The sequence below is a fragment of the Neodiprion pinetum genome, chromosome 2, assembly GCF_021155775.2.
Source record: "Neodiprion pinetum isolate iyNeoPine1 chromosome 2, iyNeoPine1.2, whole genome shotgun sequence".
Taxonomy (NCBI): domain Eukaryota; kingdom Metazoa; phylum Arthropoda; class Insecta; order Hymenoptera; family Diprionidae; genus Neodiprion; species Neodiprion pinetum.
In genome coordinates this window covers 3,522,524-3,548,548 of record NC_060233.1, presented here as the reverse complement: position 1 = coordinate 3,548,548, position 26,025 = coordinate 3,522,524, and the positions used below count along the sequence as shown (strand labels likewise).

Below are 26,025 nucleotides of genomic sequence, written 5' to 3'. Positions count from 1 at the left end.
TATTCGTTTATTATCATCTTTCAAAATTTATCGTTTCGTCTGTTGCGCGACGTCCGAATAAATCCTGACAATTATTAATCATCGTTCAATTTGGTTTACAGTTTCGCTACATACCGTTTTTTTTTTTTTTGCCCCCCCCCCCCCCCCCCCCCCCCCCCCCCCACAAGTAGCCTTACGTTTAATACAATTTTACTTCGAAGGTATGATTATTATCGTTATTATCTATTATTCATTTATTTATTCATTTATGTATGTATGCACGTATGTATGTATGTATGTATTTAGTTATTTGTTCATTTATTCGTTAATTCATTCATTCGTTCATTCATTTGCTCTAATTTTAACACAATATGCATCTTTATCGCTATGATAAGTGTATTTATTAAGGCCTTATTGTTGAGGTTCGTCGAGAACATACGTTACATGACGTGATGTGAGGTTTCACGATTTTCAACTGCCTCCGAGATTCATACTGCAACGGCGATATAATTTGTATATTCGATTACTCGTACAATACCATTGTAAGAGGATTAGGGAAAAGATGTAAAAAATGAAAAAACAAAAAAAAAAAAAACAAAAAAAAAACAAACATCGTTCTCCTCCCGCACCTAAGAGAGTACCTATAATTTTTGGTTGAAACATAGCGAATGCACCAGAGCTTAATTCCTTTTGTATTCACAATGACCGCAATCAGGATAAAATTGAATAAATAAATTTTATCTCTAATCTTTTAATTATAATAAAATTCATTTCCCACAGGTTGCATTGATTTTGATCAATAATATCAGTTCTATGGCTATTTAAAACAGTCTTAAAAGTAAACGATTTATACAATACGAGCATTCGCGTGCGCGCTAAGGATTATTATAGTCATGATGATCGTGGTTGGGGGCAAAAAAAAAACAAAAAAAAAAAAAAAAAACATTTCATCAACTACGATATCAGTTGAAAATCGCGAAGAGACATCTCTGAACCTTCGTACAAACACCGCGAACGTCTTGGAACGTCTTTTGTTACACTGTTTTCGTTTTCACATTTTCCTCTCATTTCAATTATACATTTTATTATTTAATTGGCACCCCGTGAGGCACGTACGCTCACAGTTTCCCAAACACACGTCGCAAACTTAAAGTAAAAGTACGACGAAACATCCGAAACCCTTCGAGTTCCAATTCCTGAATTCGAGCAAAAAAAATAAAAATAAAACGAAGGGAGAAATAATAATAATAATAATAATAACAACAATGGTAAAAGTAATAATAATTGTAATAGTATCTTAACGCTAAAAACATAGCATAGATGTAGAGACATTATAGTCGGTGTTCTGCTTTGTAGTTTTATTTAATACTCACTTATATAGTTGGCATAAGATTGCAATTTATATATATATATATATATGTATATATATATTTTTTACGTTAACGTATCGTGGAACATTGTTTAAAATGGTAAAGTCTGACGCAGAGGGATGTTAAAATTTCACATATTCGTTTCAAAATCTTTTAAGAACACTTCATTACTTATTTCCTTCGTTATTAATCATAGTCTACGTAGTGTCACAGCTTTAAAATTAAATCTACGGTGTGTGTGTGTGTGTGTGTGTGTGTGTGTTTTTTTTTTTTTTTTTTGTGCCCAAACAGTATAATTTATAGACAAAAGTGCTGGATAACTGTATCGAGGGAAAAATTAAAAAAAAAAAAAGAGAGAAATTTTTAATATTAACAATAAATAAAGCGGCGTGAAAAATCTTTCAACGTTTAATCGTGCATCGGGAATTGAAGAGTGTAAGATCACGGGACGTTGCGTTTTTTTATTTTTTTTATTTTTTTTTTTTTTTTGTTGTACGTTTTTCATTCGCTTTTTACTATTCCTTCTTCTTCTTCTTCTTCTTCTTTTTTCTTTCTTTCTTTCTCTTTACACAGAGTCATCGGCACGTCTCATCCGGATTTTTGATTGGGTAAAATTTTGAATTTTTTTTTTCCTTTCATTTCATCTGATCTAATTTGACTAGCTGCTGCGTTGGCTCGCTGCTCACCTCTGTATCACAAAATAAAAAGCGTGTCCTTTGTCCCTTCCTTTACGTTTCTTTCCTTCTTACCCATTTTTTTTTTTTTTTTTGTTCATTCTCCGCAACGCTCGTTACATACAAATAACAAATTCCCGCAGAACGATACTCGTTAAAATGTCACTCGGACGGTGCGATATTATACCCTGTTTAACGCGTACGTGTATGATTGACAAGATTCGCCGAACGTGACAATTCAATAATACTGCGACGTCGATGTTGAAGGTAAAAAAAAAAAAGAAAAAAAAAATGAAAAAAAAATGAAAAAAAAAAAAAAACGTACCGCCCAACGATCAAAATCGGTTCTCGTTTGGCATTTCAACTTGCATTTTCATTCCTGACGAAAGGTTGGCAGAGAAAAGGCTATTTGCTTGCAGCTAACGAGGCAATAAGGTCACTTGTGCACACACACACATATATATATGTATATATATACACACATACGTATACGTATACATACATACATATATATATATATAATCTAAGTATCGACGCACGCTTTACTTTTTTTCCCTTCTTTTTTTTTTTGTTTTTCTTTTCCTCTCTTCTCTTTTCTTTTCTTTTCTTTTCTTTTTACTTTACGCTACATTTTTAAACAGAACACATTCAATGCCGCGCGCAGGCTCTTAGGACTAGATTTTAGGCAGGCTTTCTAACATGCATGGTAATTTGGGGCATTAAATAACGTCAAATTTACACATATTGTTATATTATGAAAATAATAATAATAATAATAATAATAGTAATAATAATAAAAATCTTGAACTATTGACTATACGTACATACATACATACATACATACATACATACATATATATGTCGATACGCATATCGATAGTTAAGATTTCAAGATTATTCGACAAATACGTTGTTAAAAATATTTAAAATTGAACGGATATGAAGTGACGTCGATAATAATACTCTTTAAGACTTGTGCAGGGGAGTAAGGAAGGTATAATAAAAGGAGAGTTGTCGTTATTGAGAAGAAAAAAAAAAAAACCAACATATTCACGCCACGCTCTCTGTAACAACATATTACAAAGTTACAAACAACTATGTACCGATCGATCTCTTCGGACGATTAAACGATGAGAAATATATTGACTTGTCGTTCCAAAATCAACCCTGTTCTAAACGGTCAGTTAAATTAATAAGAAAAATAAAATATACATACATATATATTTATATATACGGTATGAGCAGTCTTCGATGAAAGAATAGAAAAAAAAAAAACAACACTAAAATGAACAAAAAAAAAAAAAAAAAACATGCAACGCGAGCCTTTTCTCCGTACGAGTATTGACTATAAATATATTTAAAATGAACGAAAGCTGGAGATTTTATGCATTTAAGCAAGGCCACAAATACGCCCTCGATACCCGATATTCTTAAATTACACGCTACTCCGTTACTTAGGCACTGAAATATGGAATTTCCCTTTAATTATAATTATTCATTAATTTAAAATCTAATATAATCACTCGCTACTGGCCGGAGCAGGTTGGGCAGTCTCTTTTAAGAATGTTTACAAGATGCAATTTTCGAAACAGCTGTCAATTGTGGAGTTTCATTTTACTTTTTCTTTTCTCGTCTTCTTTATCAACGAAACGACGCAAAGGTGATGCCCGTAATGGAATAATGATTGTAAATTCTTGGTTATTTCGTTAATTATTTTCGATATTACGCAACGATTGTGAATTCGATATAACCGATTGTGTATCACAATGTTTTTTTTTTTTTTTTTATTTGTTTTTCACTTTTTCTTTTCTTAATCACACACATACAACGACCCAATTGTGCGGCAAAATTTCCAAGACGAGATAAAAGCTTTTTTTGTTTTCAATTTTTATCATTAATCGTCGTTGTTGAAAGAATTTTTTTTTTTTTTTTTTTTTTTAAAACACGCCGCCAACGATCGATCCCAAAATGACTGCCTGTTCCGTTTTGACCCGTAAAATTTTACCTAACGCCCTGTTTGGAAGAAAAATAAAAGAACAAAACAAAACTCAAAATTATCTCTACGGTGGATAAAATAAATGACAATATTATCTATTTAAATTACAATATTCAAATAAACGTTCAATTGTACGTAGAGAGCGCAATCGAGTAATGATGCACCCCGACAATTGTGATATTTTAAATAATAACAATTGAAAATTAATCAATACAATAATAATAATAATAATAATGATTGGCAACACAATTAAGCGTATATAGAGCAGCAGCGTTATTATTTTTGTCTCACAGATTTTTCCTCCACCAGTTGCCGCATATAATCTGCGTAATGGAAGAGTCGATTCTTATCTCACAACAACAATAATATTAATAATAATAATAATAATAATGATAATGATAATAACAACAACAACAACAACAACAATGATAATGCGCGTTCCGGGAAAACGTAAATTTTAATTAAAGACTGCCACTATAGCTAAAATTGAGCCGTATCTATAATTAAGTATTCATTAGCAGTTATTGGTTGTATGCATACATATATGTATATGCATATACGTATATATTAAAGTACGAAATTGAAGAAACATTGAAATAAATGGAAATAATGACAATATATTGGATTTCTGGCATCGATATATATATATATATATATATAAATTCACATAATAAAATACATCGTATGGACGTATATCGAAAAACGGGTGTAATATATTCTCTTGTGCAAAGATTGGCTTATTGCATATAAAAAATGATTTATCGCATCGACTCGACCCGCAAACATTTACACTCTGCCAATGACGAAAAATTACCGAATGAGAAAATCGTGATGATTTTCACAGAGACCTTTGGCGAAGGGATGTCAATTTTCGCTTTTCTTTTCTTTTCTGTTTTTTTTCTTTTTTTTTGGAAGATGCAGCTCAATATTAATCCATGTGACATTGATTGCACTGAAATCTAATGATACGCGCGTCATCGTCTTACATGCCTAAGGATTACTTATTACATATTTAAGGGTAAGCTTATGGATTATACATATATATATGTATACATGTTTATATGCATATACACGAGTATATACAACCACCCACACACATATATTCATTAATTTTAATACATCTTATAACGTGAGATTTCCTCACAATTAGGATAGTCACATTATTGGGTGCGTTTCATTCCTCTCTTATCTACATTATTGTTATTTATTTATTTACTTATTAAATTTTTTCATCTTTAGCTAATACGCAAGTCCTTTTCTCTGTCACCTCAATGAAATGCAATCGATTGAAACGGTAGGTTTGATTTTTTTTTTTTTCTCTCTCTCTCTCTCGCTCTCTCTCTCTCTTTCTTTCTTTCTTTCTTCCAGTGGCATCGATACAAATAGTTGTTTTCTTTTTAAATATTATACCTAATGTGATAAACGTAACGATTAATATGCAATAAAGATCCAAGCACACTTTGTGACAAAATTGACAAACGAACGAAAAATGATTATAAAACAAAAAAAAAAAACAACAAAAAAACAACCTATTATCCTCCACCAGATCATAAATGTTATTTATTAAAACAATGTAATCATTGTATTACAATTATTATTATTATTATTATTATTATTACTAACAAAGGAACAGAGGCTAGAACAAAAAAAAAAAATAAATAAAAATCCTTTCAAAGTATATGGGATGAAAAAAAAAAGCTGTGACAATTTACAGCAGCTAGTAGCGATAAAATAGACAGTCGTCAATTTGTTAGAATATAATCTAAAAATATGTTTCGTATTGATATTATTTCAAGATATTGATCCCTCGTAGGCTTTTGTTTTTTGTTTCTATTTATTTATTTATTTATTTATATGTTGATTTTTTTTTTTTTGGCTTTAGATGAGTATGAAAAAAGTTCCCACAACTTGTTATTATTAAGTTTATTCTTTCGAGGCATTAGAGAAATTGGCTAACTATAAAACATTTTTAAATACATAGTCCGTATGTATGTATGTATGTATGTATGTATCTATCTATTTATGCATGTACGATGTGTGCCGAATTGTTTTTAAGCTAATGATCTCACACGAGCACACGAGCGCACGAGCACACACACACACACACACAGAAACACACCGACGACACAATAATTATGCATATTTGTACGAATGTATGTTATGTTACTTGACGCTTTATTGCACATCATTGTCGAATTTGTTCCTTTTTTTTTTCTTTTCCTTTCTTTTCTTTCTTTCTTTCTTTCTTTCTCTTATCCCCAAAGACATTTTCATACATTCTCAAATTATTCTTTCGTCAGCTGTTGTTGTTATTGATTATTTTTTTATTTTTTTTTTTTTTAAAGCGGACGGGACGTTCAGCTAATACTACAGCTAAACCAAAAAAGTTTGATTCGTTGACGGACAAACGTTTGCCGCATACGTACGCACAGGGAAAGGAGTGGTAAAAAAAAAAAAAAATAGAAAAAAAAAGGTCCAAAAAACAAACAAGCAAACAAACAATTTGGAAGTATCAGAGATACAGAGATTATTATCGGTTGTGCAGAGATAGGTTGCAAATGAGGTCGTGACTCGGCGTGCCATTTTTCAGGTACTTGGCTTCCTGACCTTCCTATCTTCTCCTCCTCAGTCTATCGCAAATTTTATAAAATACGCGTGCTCTAACTTTAAGTGATTTTTGTCTCTCTCTCTCTCTCTCTCTCTCTCTTTCGTCCGCGACATTGTTTCGTTACGTTTTTATTTTTATTTCAACGGGTTTTCTTCTTCTTCTTTGTTTCTTGTTTTTTTTTTTTTTTGGTTTTCTTTTTTTTTTCTCCCTCTCCTTCTTTCTTTCCTTCGAACGTTCAAACTTACGTTTTTACACGCGTACAAAAGTGATTGTGGTTCAAATACGAGGCTCGCTCGCTCCTCTCTCCATATCCCTAGAAACAACGCCGTCGTTGGCCATTGTGAATCGTTATTCCTCATCATTGCTACGTACGCCGCTGTCTTCGGTTTAGAAAGATCGATTATTTTCGATTTTATTAAATTATTCATTTTCCGATGTATTATTGCATAACGTTGTTGTCATGTCTAATTGCCATTATTGTTATTGTTATCGTTATCATTATCGTTAATGTTATTATTATCATCATTATCATTATCATTAAAATATTATCATATCAACATATTGTTTTCATTTTTCCTCCTTCTCGTCATATCGAGCAGAATCTTACAACCGGATACGTCCGCCAAGTATCACCTATTACAATTTTATTCTCACTCGCAACGAGATATTCTAATCGGCGATGACGTTGCTGACACACACACCCCCCCCCCCCCCCCCCCCCGCCCTTTAAATTTAAAAACATTTTACTTTAAGATTGAATATTTGTTATTTTTGATATAAGGAATTTGAGATCACAGGTTTGCAAAGGGAGGCGCGGGGTCGGAGGGGAGGAGCGGGGAGGGGGGATTTGATTTTCTTTTTTTTTCCTCGCCGAGGCCAAATCTTTCAAAAACAAACGCACACACTCACGCATCCATAGTCGAAAGAGTTTTTTTTTTTTTGTTTGTTTGTTTGTTTCCCTCTCTTTGCCCCTAAGATTTCGGTAAACAGTACGAATAATCAAACAAGCACGCTTAACCTTGCTCTGGTTTATTCGCGACGATGCTCATTTTTATCCCCCGCCAAGGAATGGCGCGAAGGAAAACAAGGGGAGAGGGGCGGGGGGGATGAGGAGGGGGAGAAAAAGAACCGACAACCCCGACGCGATTATTACAACGACAAATAACACAACTTTCACGAGTAAATGTTATTAATTATACAAGTTTCGCAATGGAAAACACGTATTTACTTTCGAAGCAAAAGTTTTACTGTTATTATTATTATTATTGTTGTTGTTGTTGTTGTTGTTGTTGTTGTTATTATTACAAATGACGGCGTTCCTTTGGTTTCCGGTAAAATTTTGCGTGTTCCGACTTGTTGTTCTTTTATTGTTTTTTTTTTTTCTCATCTTCTTCCATTATTATCGTTATTTTTTACGCCGGTACAAACTATTCACTGCGCACGATTGAGCCGCTGGTAGGTTGCTACGATTTCTCAAAAATACAACAATAAATCGATTGTTTCAACGCGACAAACTTGCCCCGGTGTGATTTTACACAGAGCACATAATATTATCATCAGAATCTACCAAAACATGCGAATCGTTATTTCTTATACCTCTAGGATCGTCAAGGTTTTTCTTTCCTTCTTTTCTTTTGCTTTTCAATTTTTTAACCTTTTTTTTTCTTTACATAGGTGTGTATATATATACACACACACACACCTATGTAAACAAAAAAAGTGTACACATATATATATATATATATACACACACACGCTTTTATATTAACATATAGATATTCGTATTGTTATGTGTATAATAATTATGATATTTGTTTGTTAAATTTTTATTATTATTTACCATTTATTATTTTTTACCTTATAATTTAATTATTATTCAGCTTTACTCTTTAAACATATTTTAATGTTGTTACAATAATAGTTGTTCTTATATTTGTTATAATAATAATAATAATAATAATAATAATAATAATAATATTAATAATGTAGTTGTCTTGTGAAAATACGTTGCAGTGAGTAGTACGGGGGGCATGTTATGTGTGTTGCGTCGCTGGCCTTTCCATCTTATAGAATGTGACAAAATATTCTTGAAATAATGACGGAATCATTGTTCTTTTCTTTCCTCTTTTTCGTTGTTCGCGGCACAAAGTATTATGACTGATTGTATTAAGTTAGAACTCGTATTTGAAAACTCTCTGTTAAAACGGCTTGTTTCGGAGTCTTGATATTTTTATAATAAAAATGACTAGTTTTACTGTTTTTTTCTTTGTTTTTTTTTTTTTTTTCTTTTTTTTCTCCCATTCATTCATTCATTCTTCTTTTTCTTCTTACTCTTTGTCTCAAAAACGTTGGTAATTTTTCTCATTCTTGTCTTCCAAGAGGAAAGAAAAAGAAATAACCTTCGAACCCTGCACAAGAGTGCAAGAGTAAATCTATGAAACCGCACGACGACGAGGCAAATTATTCGAACACAGTTAAGTCTTACGATAAATTTTCAAAGAATGTTTTGCCAGTTTGTAATATCAGAATCGGCAAGCGGTGTGCGCGTAAAATTGAACAACGAATGGAGCAGTTTGGAATGAACGTACACCACCGAACACACAACATCCTAAATACATATGGTCCTATCCCTAAACATCCAAGTGTGTGTTTTAATATTATTATCTTCGTCATACGTATGCATATATACATGCATATTACACACACACACACACACATATATATATATGTATATACACATATGTATATGTATGTACGTATGAATGAATCATTTGCCTTAAAGTATCGATATCAATTTTACAATTATATAAATAAATACCCTTATATAGTCACTAGTTACATCTAGGATACCACGTGTTTACGTTGTGTTTCACATATAATACTAAATTTGAACTGCGTCTATCCATCTTCGATAATCTTATTGTTATTTTATTCATTCATATATATATATTTTTTTTATTACTTTATTTATTTATTTATTTATTTATTTTTATTTCCATTATTATTAATAATTATTGATTTCCCTTCAGTTTCTATTTTCCTCATCCTTCTTTCCTTCGTCATTCATTTTTATATTTCTTCTTCTTACTTCGTCTATTATCTGACTAATCTTGGTGTCTGACGTTTCGACAAGTCGATAGTAATGATTAGCAATTATCCGACTATGATTGGGTGATTGTTTGATATACCATAATTCAATTAATAAACCGAGGTAAAATCTAGCAAAAAAAAAAAAAAAAACAGTAAACGCGGTAGAAATAAACCGTAGTATATAGACTATACCATACATCTTAAAATAGAAAACTGATTTTGTATAATGAAACAAAAGAAAAAAAAGCCATTCAACATTCACTTCGTCTCTCGTTAAATCGATTTCTAAAATTCAGCTTTCGTTCACACTCTTTGCAAAAATACAAATAACAAGATTTGAAGGGAAAAAAAAAAATAAATAAAGATAAAAATAAGTAATATACTGTAACATGATAAACTATTGCAAATGGATCGAGTATATAGATTAGGACACATAAATATTTTGAACTTTAGTAGTTTAATGCAAGTTTGAGTTACCCCAACCACAGTCAAAAAGCGACGAATAAAATATCCAATTTTTCTCAGAAGAGACTTAAATGCTACTATAAGGACATACTCGTGTATTGCGGAAAATGAGAAGCTGCTATGTATAAACTAACTTGAACCAGATATTGGTAATTCGTCCATGGCTCGGTTAATAAATGACCAAATTAATTATTATTAAAATAAACGGTAAAGTCGGCTATTTTTTTATATTCTGAATAATCATTGGATACGTCAAAGAAAGAGTGAAAAAAATTGATAAAAAAAAGAAAAAAACAGAAATAAAACGATAAACAAACACGTCAAGTTGTATAAGTATAATATTACAACGATGAATAAACTTTATTACTTCAAACACACTCGAAACGACGCCGAATTATATAACAAATAGAATGAATTTGAACATATTTTGAACAGGATTTAAATCAATTCAATCGATACGTTTCTCAGCTTCTCTTAACATATCTTTTCTTTCCGTAATTTCAAACGGTATAATTGCATAAGCGTGTGTGTGTGTGTGTGTGTGTGTGTGTGTGATGTGAAATAATGTCACACAAAGATTGGGGGGCGGGAGGGATAGAAAATAAAGAAAATTGTGATACTTGAGTAATAATTTATAAATATTTGATTTTTGGTCAATTTGAGCCTTGGAGCGTGATTTTGAATTATCCGTACACGTCTAGTCCACTGACTCCGTAAGTATCCGTTCGACTAAGAGAGTTAAGTTTCATAAAAAATTAAAATACAAATAATTAATAAGAGTATCTTATTATTTAATTAATAATAAGTGGTATTAAGAGCAGTGATAAGGAATTATTAAGGTGCTGCCTCGTAGGTACAGCGTACAACCAATAACATAGCACAGTCAGTGGCCACAGAACCAGACTTTTTCACTGATTTATTCAGAGATCACAGATCGATACACAAAGAGGTCGTTCCTGTTGATGGATATGTCGGTGGAAATGTCAGTGGATTTTTTGATAATTGTTAAATTATTAAAATCCGATCAGTCGCAATGAATTTTTTAGGATATCTCAGATATTTCCACGGTTCGAACATTATTTCTTATTGTTTTTTTTTTCTTTTCTTTTCTTTTTTTTTTTTCTCCATCTTAGTCGGTAATTTATTTTATTTATTTATTTATTTTAAATCCTACATTCATTCGTTCCTCCATTTCTTCGTCTCCTGCGTTATGCCTATATATATAGTGTAAAAAAAAATTATATATATATATATATATATATATATATATTTTTGTTTTTACACTTATTCTTCCTTCTTCTTTAATCCATTATAATTTTCAATCATCGGGTATATAAAAATTGACTATTTCAAGAGTTCATACAAATATTGTTCATTGTCTTGTATCAGTGGTACGAGCTCTCTCTGTTATATACTGTGTGCAAACGTTTCCTTAAATTATGAGAAAAATCCTACGTATTGAGAATATTATTTATATATATGTATATATATTTATATATACATATATCCTATGTCCTTAGTGTTATATATATATATATATTTGTTTGTTTTTTTTTCTTTCAATTTTTTTTTTTTTACTCTTACATGGATAAATATGCTGCTTGCAACATATGAAAGAAAGGGGCTGAGTAGAAAGAGAAAAAGAAAACCGACAATAACTTCTCGAAGCGTGATTCCGAGTGTCGCCGGGAACTGGATATTTAGACTAGCTGACCCCTGACAACAAAAGAACCAAAAAAAAATAAAAAATACACTCCGAGAAGAGAAATACTTCATTTGCTAGTTAAGTCTAAGCTCTGTATCATAAAAACTGTTAATTATTACTGGGTTTAGAAGCGAAAATTCATCAACTTGTTTCGTCGCGATATACTTTGAGGCATAGAGAAAAAAAAAAATTTTTTTTTTAATTGTACAACTAAGCTCAAAAATATTTTATGCAACAGACATTCGGCCAAACTTGTTGTACTTACACACACACATATATATGTATATATATATATATATATAATAGCTGATTGAAATTATATAGTAACGTGAATACCCTGTAAAGAGTTATAATCAATCATTATTCACTGTATCCGACGAATTTTGTTCAGAAGATTTCGCTTCGATGGCCAATTAAACGTAAGGAGGGCAGGTGAGAGTTGATATATTAGTAAGCCTAACGTATATAACCATAGTAATTCATATGTTACATATTGTATTTATATATGCTGCTAACTATATTTTAGTTTTCCTACACCGCTTACTAGCTTTTTCTATTTGGTCGTCGTGTTCGAGGTGGAGTCTACCGCGAATCTCAATAATAAAGATGGATAAAAGTAAAAACGGAAAAAAAAAAAAAAAAGAAAATTACAATTCCTTAAGCATAATAATATTGTTAATAATAATAATAATAATAGTTATATTATTATTAATAATAATAATAATAATAATCAAATTCATTGAAAAACGCTTAAAAGCTAAAATGGCATGTGAAGTCAGATCCTATCGATTATTATCAAACCGCTAACAGCCGCAAAACTTTTTCAATATACAGTGTACATTAATTATCATCCATCCGTCCGTCCATCGATTCTGAATATTAAAAGTTTTTCTTCCTATTAGCAGAGCATAAATTATTGGCCTAAGAACAAACAATGAGATAGATAGAAAAGGAAGGAGAAAAGAAAAAGAAGAAAAAAAATAAAAAATAAAAAAATTACAAATAAATAAACAAATCACTCAAAGTCGAGTGACACGCGATTTGAGCCATGACAATGATTCTTTTACGGCGAACATTCGTTCGTACGGAATTTTCATTAATTATCATTACTTAGTACTTTTTTTTTTTTTTTTTATCGTTCTTTCTTTTTTCTTTTATCGCTCCGTTACCTTAACTTACACGAAAAACAAACGCGAACTATCTTAAAACGTCTCGTCAGACAAGACACGAGATATCACATTGCAAGTGTGTTACTTAAATTCTTAAATTATTATTATTATTATTTTCATTTCCTCGTCTTTTTTTTTTTTTTGTCCCAAGCGCGAATTCGAAAAATTTTATACGCCGATAAATTCAAATTTCGCCCGTGTGACGTCTGATTTGTTAAAAATACAATTGAAACAAACTTAATTCGTGTTTCACGCTCATCTTCGTTTTTTGCGATCAATTGAGACGAGGTATGAAAAAAAATCTTTTTGAAAATCATCGGTTTCAAATACTGATGTGCACTCTTCGCGATGAATTTCCATCGCGTTTTAACCATTAATTGTTAATGCATATTTGTGGTTGTATTTTTTTTTCGTTTTCGTTTTTTTTTTTTTTGTTTTTTTTTTTTTTTTTTTTTGTTTTTTTCAAATTACGCTGTATACATATACCTATATATATGATATAGCGCCGCTCGCGCTTTACTCACATGCTACCAGCACATCTTCACAACATTTAATATTCATAATAATAGCTAGGGGCAAATATAATAATAATAATAATAAATCATAAATCATAATAGACAATAGCGGTAATAGCTCGTAATAAATATATTAATATTAAAAATCGTATTGTTGCATTACTTATCCAAAGATGTGTGTGTATGATAATATAGATATATTTTTTCCTTACCAATTAATATGCAATATATAGATAATAGATCAATCAATAATAATAGTAATAATATAGACAATATATATATATATATATATGTATACACGCACACGCACACATGTGTCATATTAATTTATTCACCTTATCCTTTTCTAAACGCGCAGAGTAATTGTAAACCTAAGCACTAGTTTACAGTATTATTATCACAACAAATATCTTCCTAAAATTCGAAGTTCAATCTTCGAAAATAAATTACTCGACTACGCCACGCGTCCCACTCTCAACGGGTTTTTTCATAAAGTTTCTTATCTTTTTTTTTTTTGTGGTTTATTTGTTTAGTATTGTTTCGTTTCGTTTTATTTCTATATTGGGTTTTTTTTTCCTCCAAATATATAGGTTCTCATTTCTCTCTCTCTCTCTCTCTCTCTCTCTCTCTCTCTCTCTCTCTCTCTCTCTCTCTCTCTCTCTCTCTCTCTCTCTCTCTCTCTCTCTCTCTCTCTCTCTCCCTCACTCCCTCTCTCTCTCTCTCTCTCTCTCTCTCTCTCTCTCTCTCTCTCTCTCTCTCTCTCTCTCTCGCTCTTTCACACATTAAACTTCGTCCCATCATTTGTCGCATTCTTCCTTAGGACATATATACGTGTGTATATGACGTGTCCGTATACTTAGGTATGTGTGTGTGTGTGTGTGTGTGCGTTTGTTTGTGTGTGTGTTTGTTTGAGTGTTTGTTTGCAATTGATTGGATTTCCTTGTGTTAATTGCGTTACACAGGCGTTATCGTAAAAGCAATTCTGCGCGAATATTTTTTTGCGAAGCTAAACAACAGCTTTGTTAGTAGAAGAAAAAAGGAGTTTTTTTCTCTTTAAAATAGAAAAAAAAGAAAAAAAAAGAAAAAAAAAATCAAATGCGATACTGTTCGATCAATGTAAATCTGTCGCGCAAATAAGATGTATGGTATCATCACTGCTGTTGACAGGCCAGTTTATAATTCTTCATTTTAAACCATGTATAATATTATACTATACTGTATTTTTATTTTATTACTTGTTTTTTTTTTTTTGTATTTTTTTGAATTTTTTTATTATTAATTTCAGTTAAATATAGTTATAGTATACTTATCTATTCGTTATTATTATACTTATGTTCATAATCGTTAGTATGTGGATTTAGTATTTTTTAATCATTAAATATTATTACCTTATATTATATATAATATATATATGTATGTATATATATATTTTTTACATTGGTTAGAACTTCTTCTTCTTCTTCACAATTCATTTATTAAGTAAATCAATTTAATATAGAACGGCTCGTTATGAGCGGCGTTGTCGTGAGATTGGCTTGTCATAGTTAATATTTTTTACTTAACTTTAAAGTCACTTAAATTAAGTTTTCCCTTTTTTTCTCTGTTTCTCTGTTTCTCTCTCTCTCTCTCTCTCTCTCTCTCTCTCTCTCTCTCTCTCTCTCTCTCTCTCTCTCTCTCTCTCTCTCTCTCGCTCTCTCTCGTTCTAACACTATGTATTCTTTCATTTAAACGTATATACGATGTGTATGTATGTGTATGTGTGTGATTCCATCATTTTATTGCGCAGTATTTTTTTTTTTTCTTTTTTTATACGTCGATCGGTCTCCGGATGGAGATTTTTACTTTTTTTTAAATAGGTTTTAATTCGCTGTTTATTGCGCGTGTCTTGAATTATCGTACTTGTCGTTTGTATTAGAACCAGTACGAGGCAAAACAGGTTCTTCGACAAACGATCAAATGACCGACACTGATTTCGTTCGACCATTTCTGCCCTTTTATATCACAAGAGGCCCGCCAATACTTTGGGGGTATTTGGCGATATAATTTTTCGATTTGAACGTATTCTTTTTAAAATTAGATTTCACTTCTCTTTTCTAGTTTAGTTTTTTATTTAAATGTTTTTGTTGTATTTTGTTTTGTTTTCTTTTTTTTTTCTTTTCTCGCTTTTAGTTTTAAACTCTATAATTAATGGTACAGAGACACATTGAACATTGGCACGACAGGTGGCATTTTAGATTTACATAAGTTTCATTTTTTTTTTTTTTTTATTTTGTTTAATTTTTTTTTTTTTGCTCCCCCCCCCCCTCCCCCCCCCCCGCTTTCCTTTTAATATAATAAAATTTATGTTATTGCGATAACATTTGGTATCGTTGCGTCCTTGCTTTGTTAAAAAGCTTAACAAGCTGAGACGTCAATGCTCGTAAAGTTTTGATTAGATTGGTACAGTCTAAGTTTGATACTCGTTTTAAAACAGTTTTCACGACTGCACGAGTAATAAAATGGAACACTCTTAGACATGATCTAAGACTTAATAATTCTGTACGGATCAATACAGCAAAATTTAATAAGAGACAACCAAAAATTTTTGTCGTAGCATACAGTAAATCCTTTTGATATATATGTTTTTATTTTTCTTTGTCCCTTTCTCCTAAAGCATTTCAAACTTTCCACTTCTACCATAATTGCCACAACAATGTATGTATCTTTCAATGACAATTTAGAACTTCATATGTTCAAATACACGTGTAAGTATATTGTAATTTTTTTTTTTTTCTTATCATCGGGGTGTTTTCCATTTAAACTGCATGCATACATATCTCACAATCAATATCAAGAGATGATCCCTGTAACCTGTAATGACTTTTTAGGGAAGCACGAGTCTTCTCATGACGATTGAATCAAGTGTATAGACTATATTAGTCACATAACAATTAAATATCGCTCTTGTAATTGTAACATTTTTTTTGGCTGTTTCTCAATTCTTTGTTCGACCTTAATCACAAAGAATGAAGAGTTAAGTAATTCTTTGTTTTTTCTTTTCCTTTCATCATTATTGTTATTGTTTTTTTTTTCTTTTGTTTTTTTCTTTTTCCAATTTGTGTCCCTACAATGTAATTGACATTATGAGAAGACTTTCAACAGTTCCATTTAAATCCAATAAAAATGTTCTCAATTGTCACATTTCATCGGTAATATTAACATTCGCCGACTATTTTTAGTACAGATGCTTAACCAAAAATAAGATAATGTGCATGTACGTAGAATTGTTGGATAATATCTGGTCTCAAGATAAACGTATCAAAATACAACTACTAACTCCTTCGACATTCTTGGAACAAGTAGAGTAAAATTCTAGCAAAACGAGAAGGAAAAAAAAGAAATGAAAGGAAAAAGACAAAAGAAAATCGAAAATATGTAATGTATGTGTATACTATATATATATGTATATATATCAATCCATATATATATATATAAATATATATATATATATATATATGTATGTATGCATGTACTTGTACGGTCACAATCGTAGTAGAAATACGAGTCGTAAAATTTATCGAAGTTACATCGTTTTATACCATTCTTTCTCAACATTCGTCATGTATTGAGTATTTCGTGTCTTATTTCGCATGATATTGGGAGCTGCCTACATGGACTCACCTCCCAAAAGATCTCCGGGCAGGTAAGAATTCAACGAGCTTGGCGTAGCTCTTTGTTGATCGCCGCTATCGATGCCTGCGTTACTCCATAATGAATTACCACCGGGTGGGGCTCCCCAAAGCTGACTTGAGCTACCGCCCCACGTGTCTGGGGGAGGACCGGCTTTGCTGGTAGTTCTGAGACCCCATCCAGAACCCGCCGTTCCAGCGGTTTGTTGCTGACCGCCGTGGCCGAGATGTTGCAACAGTGTGTGAACCTCACTGTCAGCAGGAGATTCGGCAAATATTGTCGTGTTGCCAAGAACGCAGTTGTTCAGTGCTCCTTGTGCCTAAATATATCATCAACATCGATATGGTGCCAGAAACATACGTGAACTGTGTTGTGCATAATAGATCACAAACAGCTGAATTTATTATGTGTACGATTCTTGATATTAAAATTCAAATAGCACTCGCGCAATATATGGTTACATTAATGTATAATTTAGTTAAAAAAAATAATAAACAACATACCACGGTAGTTTTTCTATACTGAATATTTTCCGAGGAAATCAAAAGATAAATATAGTACCCAATGCGCAGAATAAACATTGCAAGTACAAGGCTTCACAGTGCTCAAGTTGGGCAAGTTTAGAGGAAAGCTTTGTAAACATGGGAGGGGGGGTTACTAGAGATCTGATATTTTTTCATCGTAATGACTAAATACAGCAAAATTACATACACACTAGAGTGTCCGTTAGTTTAGTAGTTTTGCAATTTTTTCGATTGCACCACTGAAATATGTTCATATTATAGAAAACCAAACCTGTATATACATATATAAAATTTTCAAACAATATCAACACGTGCCAGGGAGGGTGATTGAAATTTTGAATATAAGATACATCGAAATTGTCGATGTTTTTTTAATTGTTTTTCCTTTTCTTTTGTAAACTAAAATGAACCGATAAAATCAATTTGATGCGTAAAAAAAATGTTTATATTTCCAATTGAACGTAGGGGAAAAATAATAAGGGATGAGTGGACACGTAATCCGTAAATAAAGACACTCAATCAAACCGTTAAAAATTATTTTCTTGTGAATTACAACTAAGAATAAGTAGACTTTTGAGATTCAGTATATATTGTTTTTTTTTTTTTTTTTTCATTCCTATGTCAAGATGGAAGTGTAAACCTTGTTCTCAAACATCGAATTGATTTTCGAAGTCCATTTTGATTTATAAAAGAGCAAAAAAAAATTAAAAAGAAGAAAAATAATAAAAGTAACTGACTGGCAAAAATACGGGGGTTTTAGAGGAAACCTTCAGTTTTAGTACTTATAGAGGAAGAAAGAAAAATAAAAAATGGGGCACTTTTGGAGAAATAGGGGAACCACTGTGTAACTGGCGAATATAGCCTGTGAAAAATTCGTTATGGCATTTATAGGAAACGTTTACGTAACATTATCAATTGATAACTGAGAGTTTAGATTATTGGAACAGTTGTACAAACAAGTAGCGTGAAATATGAAAAGAATTGGTCCAAGGTATGACATGATGATAACGCAATAGAATCAACGAGAACATACCTTGATAGCTTCATCTCTCGACGAATATTTAGCCAAAGCAATTCCGTGGTTCAAATACAGTCTGAAGTCTTGTACAGGCCCATGCTGCATGCACAATGTCTTCAGCGTAGATCCATCGATTTGTGGCGTCAGGTTTTTCAGCAAAAGCCAAGTTGAGACCCAGGCAGCATTACCAACGGCACCGGATTGAAGACCCCATGAACTGGACGATCGATTAACTCCGGCCAAACCAACCCAACCATTACTGGCACTTGCACCGCCCTTGCTTCCTAAGCCAGGAGGAGGTCCTCGAGCTTTGCTCATCGGAGCGCCCCACAACTCAGAAGTAACAGCGGTAGGCGGTGGAGCAGATTCACCCCAGGTATTCTTAGAACTGCTCAACGAGAAAATATTAATTCAGTTACATAATGACACAATGTTCAAATTCGATGACAAGTGTGCAGCAAGCAACTGTTCTCTATTTTTCAACACATCAATAAGCCTACCTGGCAAAAACGCTGGGTGTCGTTGCTGGCGGGTTGAAACTCCAAGTCGAGTTACTCAGACTGGGGATCGACGTGTCCGCGTTAGCTGAAGGTGGCGGCGAGGTTTTGGTGGTCGATGAAAATATTGCGTCGGGATCTTTAATGGCAGCAAGCGACAAAGGCGAGCGTACCACTGATCCGGGAGTAATACTTGGATCATCCTCAATGCTCTTCATCTGATTCCCCTAAAACGTTATCAAATATAGGTGGACCCGGACAATCCTTAAGTACTAAATCCTAATCACCTATTTATCAAGTATCAAGTAGGCCTGCGATATTTATGCTCACTTTAGTTCGAATCTAGATGCTTAACAGTTTATTTAGTTTTGGAAGTCTGATATATACATATGTAATTGCTGCCAGTATTGGGAGTGGATTACCTTCCATGGCTTGCCAGGTTCAAACTCTGGTACCAGATCGGTGAAAGCAGCACCACCGGGTTGCCAGTCTTTCCCATCTGTAGAATCACTGGTACCAGCGTCTGGCCATCCGCTGTCACCAAGTCTGGAAGACCAGGTCCCGTCTCCTTGTCCTAGTAAAGGATTCATGTTAGGACTGCTGTGTGATTGAGTGAGACCACCTGGTGTAGTCGGCGGTTTGCTTGTAGTACCGGGAGCTCGTGAAAATTCATTAGTACCAAGATCGCCTTCTTTGTCCAGGGATGGTAGCTTCCACTGATTCAAACGAGACTGTTGTTGGCTCTGCAAGAGAACGAAATTTTTTTAATGACAAATTCAAAGTATCCAATGTTCCGATTTTCACAAGGTATTGTTGTCAAATCATCACACATTTTATAAATCTTCTAACAGTAGACGGAAATTTGCAAATTAAAATACATTTTCATTTATTGATTCTTACTACTTGAGGCTCCTTGTTCATGGTCAAGTCACTGAAGGTATTTTGCAACGCAGACATAGGATCATGTACAGATGTTTTATAATAATCAGATGCTTGAGATGGCGTTGCTGGATGTTGTTGCTGCTGTTGTTGTTTCATGTACGTTGCTTGTTGAACTGCAATTTGATTTTGCAGATTGGCGATCTGTTGTTTAGTCTTAGTTATTTGTACGCTAATCTGCAGTCCCGTTTGACTGTTTCCTTTCAGCGTTAACTGCACTGAATGTTGCTGATGCAATTGTTGAAGCACTTTGATTTGCTGCAACAGCTGGTTAAGTAGGATCAAGGTCTGAGGAGCCAACGGCTGGTTCAATATCTGATGATTCAAATAGCCTTCCTGAACAGCCAATTGAATTTGTTGTACGAGCATTCGGAGTTGTTGGGTAGAGGGCTGATTTTGTGGCGTTCTTGACGTCTGGACATACAGAAAATATGAAATTTGATTTATAAAAAGGTGGGAAAAAAAAGGATAAAAAATAAAAAAATAGAATTATACTCAAATATAAATACGTCGCATTGTACTAAAAGTTTTCAATATCTATAAACAAACAATCGATCTACTTCTACGCGAGACACGTTACATGATTCAACTAAAAATATACATTATCATTTAGCGAACAGAACATATTCGTTTGACAACCTAAGCATTGCAGCAACGAGCAGCAAAATTACACGCGTCACAGAATTTATTAGAATACTAATTTTATAAGTTGATGATACAATATTTATTTAATTTTTTTTTTTCAAATATGAAAGGGGGAAAAGTTGAATCTCTGTAAAATGTATCAGTCTTACAAAATCAAGTAGTACAAACTACGAAATCAAGACAAAATATGAGAAATAGTTACATATCGGAATCCTACAATGCAAAAACGAAACACAAAACATTCGGGATCTCCTATTAGAGTCAGTAAAATTTTTGTACATTACCAGGAATTTGAGGAAAATGGTAATTGTTACATTTCTTCGAATAAAAGCGCATATAATTTTCATGCAACACAGGCGCAATAATACGGGGACGACCGACTCACGGCACAGGCAAAAACGACAAGCAAATCTCAATCAGTTCAACGACCACAAAACAGTCGATGTGTTTCAATATCCATCAGTTTCAAGACCTGTGGTTATCAATTTTTACTAGAAACGACCAAAAACCAAAACATCTTATCAATTCAAATTCAAAACAGACTAAAACAAAAAAAAATAAAACAAAAAAAAAAAAAAAATATCTACACACGCAAATTAATCATATTCATTCATCGAAACTTATCTATTACATTGGCAGTCTTTACGTTACCTATCAAAATGTAAATAAATTTTAAAAAATAAATAAATAACAATAGTTCTATGAAAAAAACTACTTCAGCGCTATGAACTTTTTGGCAGGGTTCCCAGAATTCTATGTTTTGAGTTTTTGGATCACGTAGTTCACCTGATTAAAAGGTGGCTGCGGCGCTGCCGTGACACTGGGCTGTTGTTGTTGCAACTGTACAGCTGCTTGTTGTTGCTGTTGTTGTTGGAGCTTGAGGAGACTGGCGCTGGCGACCGAACCACTCATGCCACCAGAGGCCCCCACGCTAGGCATTCCGGCCCCCTGTATTCAATACGAACACCCTATACCCCTCGCCCTTCCTAAGATCTCGCCCATCTTAACCACTATCGTCTGATAATATATACGATAAATTTTATGCAGAATCTTGATAATTGAACCAACTATATATGAAATTAGAAATGAAATCAAAAGAGAAAGCTTAATTCTCCGCGAATAGCTATGTTTTAAAGAAAAGTGTAAACTAATACCTCGGCATACATTGCGGACGGATTGTTTGATATTGAAACTTTGACGTACAAATGTTACCGCAAGACTGTCATCTTGTCATTACTTATCAAAGCTAATGTCACCGTCACCAAATGCTGAGAAAATTTTCGTAAGTTATTCAATCGCCAATCAATGTTAAGTTCCAAACATTAACACCAGTTAAAATTTTTAAGTCCTCACAACCATCACATGTTACTAAACTCCACTCAACAATGTCATAGTTTAATTCTTGCCTAGCGCACGTATTCTGTAATATATTTTTGACGAAAATGTCAGTTTGTCATTTTATTTTTGTTTTTCTTTTATAACTGATTAAAGTTCAAACGAGGATCTTCGTCCTCGGATGCGTTTCTATACTCGATATTGGACAGAATAAGTGAGCCGCTCGCAAGAATAAATGAATTTCGACTTACCGGCGGGAAAGATATCTGTTGGGCAACGTGATTAAACCTTGGCGGATATCCGGCAGCTGCAGCAGATTGACTAGCAGGATCATATCCAGTGTGACTGTCCTGACGACGCCAATGATCCTGAGGACGTACTTGAATGAGAAGTTCATGTGCTTCGTCTCTGTTCATTTCGCGGTTTCTTAAAGCGGTTTCCACGTCTTCCTTCTGCACATAACCAGGGAAATGGAATAAAATAAAACAAAATTTAATACCAATCAGTTACACGTTGAGAAATCACTCATCAAATTTCCAGCCTTGACTTACCGGCGTAGCAGATATTCGTACCTTGTACCCAAGATCACAGAGATATCTGAACTCTCTGCTATTCCAAATAACTTCTTTGGTGAGCATTTGTTTCGGTGGATGAGCCCAGCTGGTAGTCGGGTCCATTTCTGTGTCACCCCATCCTCCGGTCGGTCCCATAGGTTTTGGTTTATGACTTGTCGGGCCTCCCCATGAAGCAGGAGGATTTATCGGGGGCTCGTTCCAAGCAGAAGGTGTTTTTTGATCTTCCCAACTAGCAGTGTCGTGAGGTCCATCTCCCCAGGATCCGTTGCGGCCAGCACCTCCACCGCCGCCTGTACCGCTGCCACCACCTCCGGCACCTCCTCCACCGCCACTTCCACCAGGGCCGGTTGGATGACCCCACATCGGGCCACTGACATCTGGCTTCATGCCTGGCTGTCCAGGCATTCGGTTTTGCGGCATACCAGGTGGGCAGGGCATTCCTGTATACACAAACATAGGATATTATGGTTGAAATGTAAAGTATGCTAGTCAATGAAGTTTGAAATCAAATGGCGAGATACTATAACAGGGTGTTTAGTTTCAAATACATTTTAAATTCCCCAACATTCATCTGTTGTTGTTACAGACAAATTTTTTGACTCAGGGTATATTTTGACCAGTCTTAAAGAAAAAACTCATAAGATCATAATTCAATCTTCATTGCAGGTTGAAATAGTCGACCTTTCTCAAATTTTATTTAATTTGGTCAATAAAACCATAATCACTCTTACGTCTCAAGAAAATACATCACAATATACATATATTTGTATGATAGAAAATCATACCTAGCCATTAATTCAAACCAGAAATAAGTGTTGAACACCGTAAATTAGTGTTAATTCTTGGTTATGGGCCAAACTTTACATTTCTCATCAAATTAACAAAGACTCAAGTTCAATTTATATACGTAGTTGAGTTTTAAAAATGTATTTAGTACAGTGACTAGAATATTTGCCTGAGAGCGGTCTTGACAAAAAAATTATAGTAGTTCTACCGAAATTCCTCTGATATTTTCCTGATTTCCCAATACTGCATCAAATTGCTTGAGATTTTCCCGATTCTCCAGAAATGTACAGATACTAGACTTCTTGTTGTTAAATATTAGGCAAACTGTTTATGAAAATTATCGAATAACCACACCATGCTGACATGACGTTGTGTACAATAATAGTAAAAAACAGGTGTAAATAGCAGTATAAAAATACCTCCACGGCCCATATTGGGTGTCGGTAGCTCCTTCCAGTGGGAAACTTTGCCACCTGGCATCGGACGTGGGTTTGGAGCTGGATTACCCCAGAGGCTAGTACCGTCGTCGTAATTTGGAACATTCCTACGCTGAGTAGGCGGCGAAGGCTCTTCCCATCCAGACGGCTTTCCTGGCATCATTTCTTTGGGCGGTGGCGCTACCCACTGGTTTATACCGGATGGATTTACCATCTTTGCAGGAGGTCCCGTCGGGTGTTGATGACTCATTTGGTGATGCTGTGGTCCTGGTGGTTGTCCCCACATAGCATCGGCACTTGCGCCGTTCAGACGGCCAGAAATACCGCGCGGATCGCCACGCATATCGGGCATTCGTGGGTCACGGCTCATGGGGTCCATTACTCTCATATGATCTCTTGGGTCCAAGGATATTCTATGATCTCGCGGATCACGCATTTCTCTCGGATCTACAGTTCTCAAGTCTCGAGGATCCCTGGGATCCATTCTTGGATCGCCCCAACTGGTCCCTATAGAAATAACGTCACAAGTGGCTTTGAAATAGTTCTTACTTTAATTTAAAGTGTGATTGTATTGTGTATTAAATTCTTATAATTATCATTAATTGTGGTAAACACTGAAAATGAGAATGAGCGATGGATGTAAAGGTAGTAAGTACAGGAATTAAAAAAAGAAAAAGTACGTGATTAAAAAACCAAGAGTTTCATAAGTAAACTTTATCGGGTAAATCAAAGATTTTTCACCTGCAAACATATTGCTAAAGGGATCTACAGCGGACTATTTCACAATATCACGCTTTAGAAGTGACAAAGTATTGATTCGGTCAAATATGTTTTTATTTCGCAGGAAATCAATGCACGAAATCATTCATCGTGTGGTAATTGACAATACAATCACAGATACCCAATGAAAGTAAATACATATTTTAAGAAGAAAAGATTGACTCTGTATTAACGCAAAGAAAGTGTTATTTCTCAAGAGTATTACATAGCATTAATGTTGTGAGTGGTATGATGTGCTTTACTGAGTGAATAAATTAAAATGATTACAGTGATGATTCTTATTGGAAGAAAAAAAAAAAGTTTACTCACCACCGCCGGACATCCCGCTGGACTGGTTGGCAGCAGCTCCAGGCCACTGAGCTGTACTGGGCGGATTAGGAGTCGGCGCTCCAGACCACATGTTTGAAGAATCAGCAGCATCGTCATCCTCGCCCCAAGTACCGCCAATATTTGTCGAAGGAGTGTGTCCCCATGGTGTTTTGGCTTGCTGTTGAGGAGGAGGTTGGCCTCCGTTTCGTAAGTTAGCTTCCCACAACTCTGTACCATTGTTTACAGGTGGTTTCCACATGGGAACGCCATCTTTGGTCATACTTGGTTCCGGGGATGTTGGAACTTCCCAGCTCGTATCTTGGTTCACGTGTTGCTGTGGATCAAAATGCAACTTTATCAACAAATCACTTCTTCCCTTTAACTAACCAGCTATAAATGTATCAAGCAAATATTGAATAAGCTTTCTTTTAAAAACTGTCGATTAATATTGACAAAACGTATCTATTGCAAGGAAAAACAAACACATACGCGACTAGGTTGCAGACAGTGCTTAAAACGGAATGATAAAATCTTGTCAAATATTTTCGTTTAAATACTAACAGAACCCCAGCCGTCTTGACTGAATAAGGCTTCTCGCATAGTGTTCAATTGTTCTAGTTGTTGCTTTGATGAAGGATTGTTGGCAACAGCTGTTGTCGCGTTGTTTACAGTCGAAGATGTTGCACTATTAGTCGGATTGTTATTAGCGCTACTTCCTGGTTGCGTGGATTGTTGAGACGGGTTGTTGTTATTCTGAGAAGATTGACTCTGGCCAGATCCACCAGGATTGCTGGATTTTCCCTGAGGCCACTGTCCGTTATTCTGATTCCCTGACGTTGCGTTAGTTGACTGAGATGTTGTTGGTCCAGATTGCGGATTTTGAGATTGGTTCGGATTGGTTACTTTGTTCACATTACCTGATGTCAAAGAAATAGATTAC

The 26,025-nt window shown here is 34.0% G+C and overlaps 1 protein-coding gene across 11 annotated transcripts in view; it reads right to left on the bottom strand.

Moving 5' to 3' along the window:
• Positions 1-26,025, bottom strand: part of gw (trinucleotide repeat containing adaptor protein gawky) — a 47,575-nt gene that overhangs the window by 9,849 nt on the left and 11,701 nt on the right. For 8 of the 11 annotated variants that reach the window (XM_046613133.2, XM_046613137.2, XM_069133662.1 and 5 more), the window contains 11 exons: positions 25,647-26,002; positions 25,086-25,419; positions 23,979-24,503; positions 22,771-23,213; positions 22,450-22,650; positions 21,650-21,811; positions 20,180-20,632; positions 19,702-20,022; positions 19,283-19,506; positions 18,798-19,170; positions 17,232-17,559 (listed from right to left, as the gene is read on the bottom strand). In XM_046613133.2, coding sequence (XP_046469089.1) covers positions 17,232-17,559; positions 18,798-19,170; positions 19,283-19,506; positions 19,702-20,022; positions 20,180-20,632; positions 21,650-21,811; positions 22,450-22,650; positions 22,771-23,213; positions 23,979-24,503; positions 25,086-25,419; positions 25,647-26,002 — 3,720 coding nt within the window. The remainder of the gene's footprint in view (positions 1-17,231; positions 17,560-18,797; positions 19,171-19,282; positions 19,507-19,701; positions 20,023-20,179; positions 20,633-21,649; positions 21,812-22,449; positions 22,651-22,770; positions 23,214-23,978; positions 24,504-25,085; positions 25,420-25,646; positions 26,003-26,025) is intronic. The other 3 variants (XM_069133660.1, XM_069133659.1, XM_069133661.1) reach the window with 3 other exon arrangements.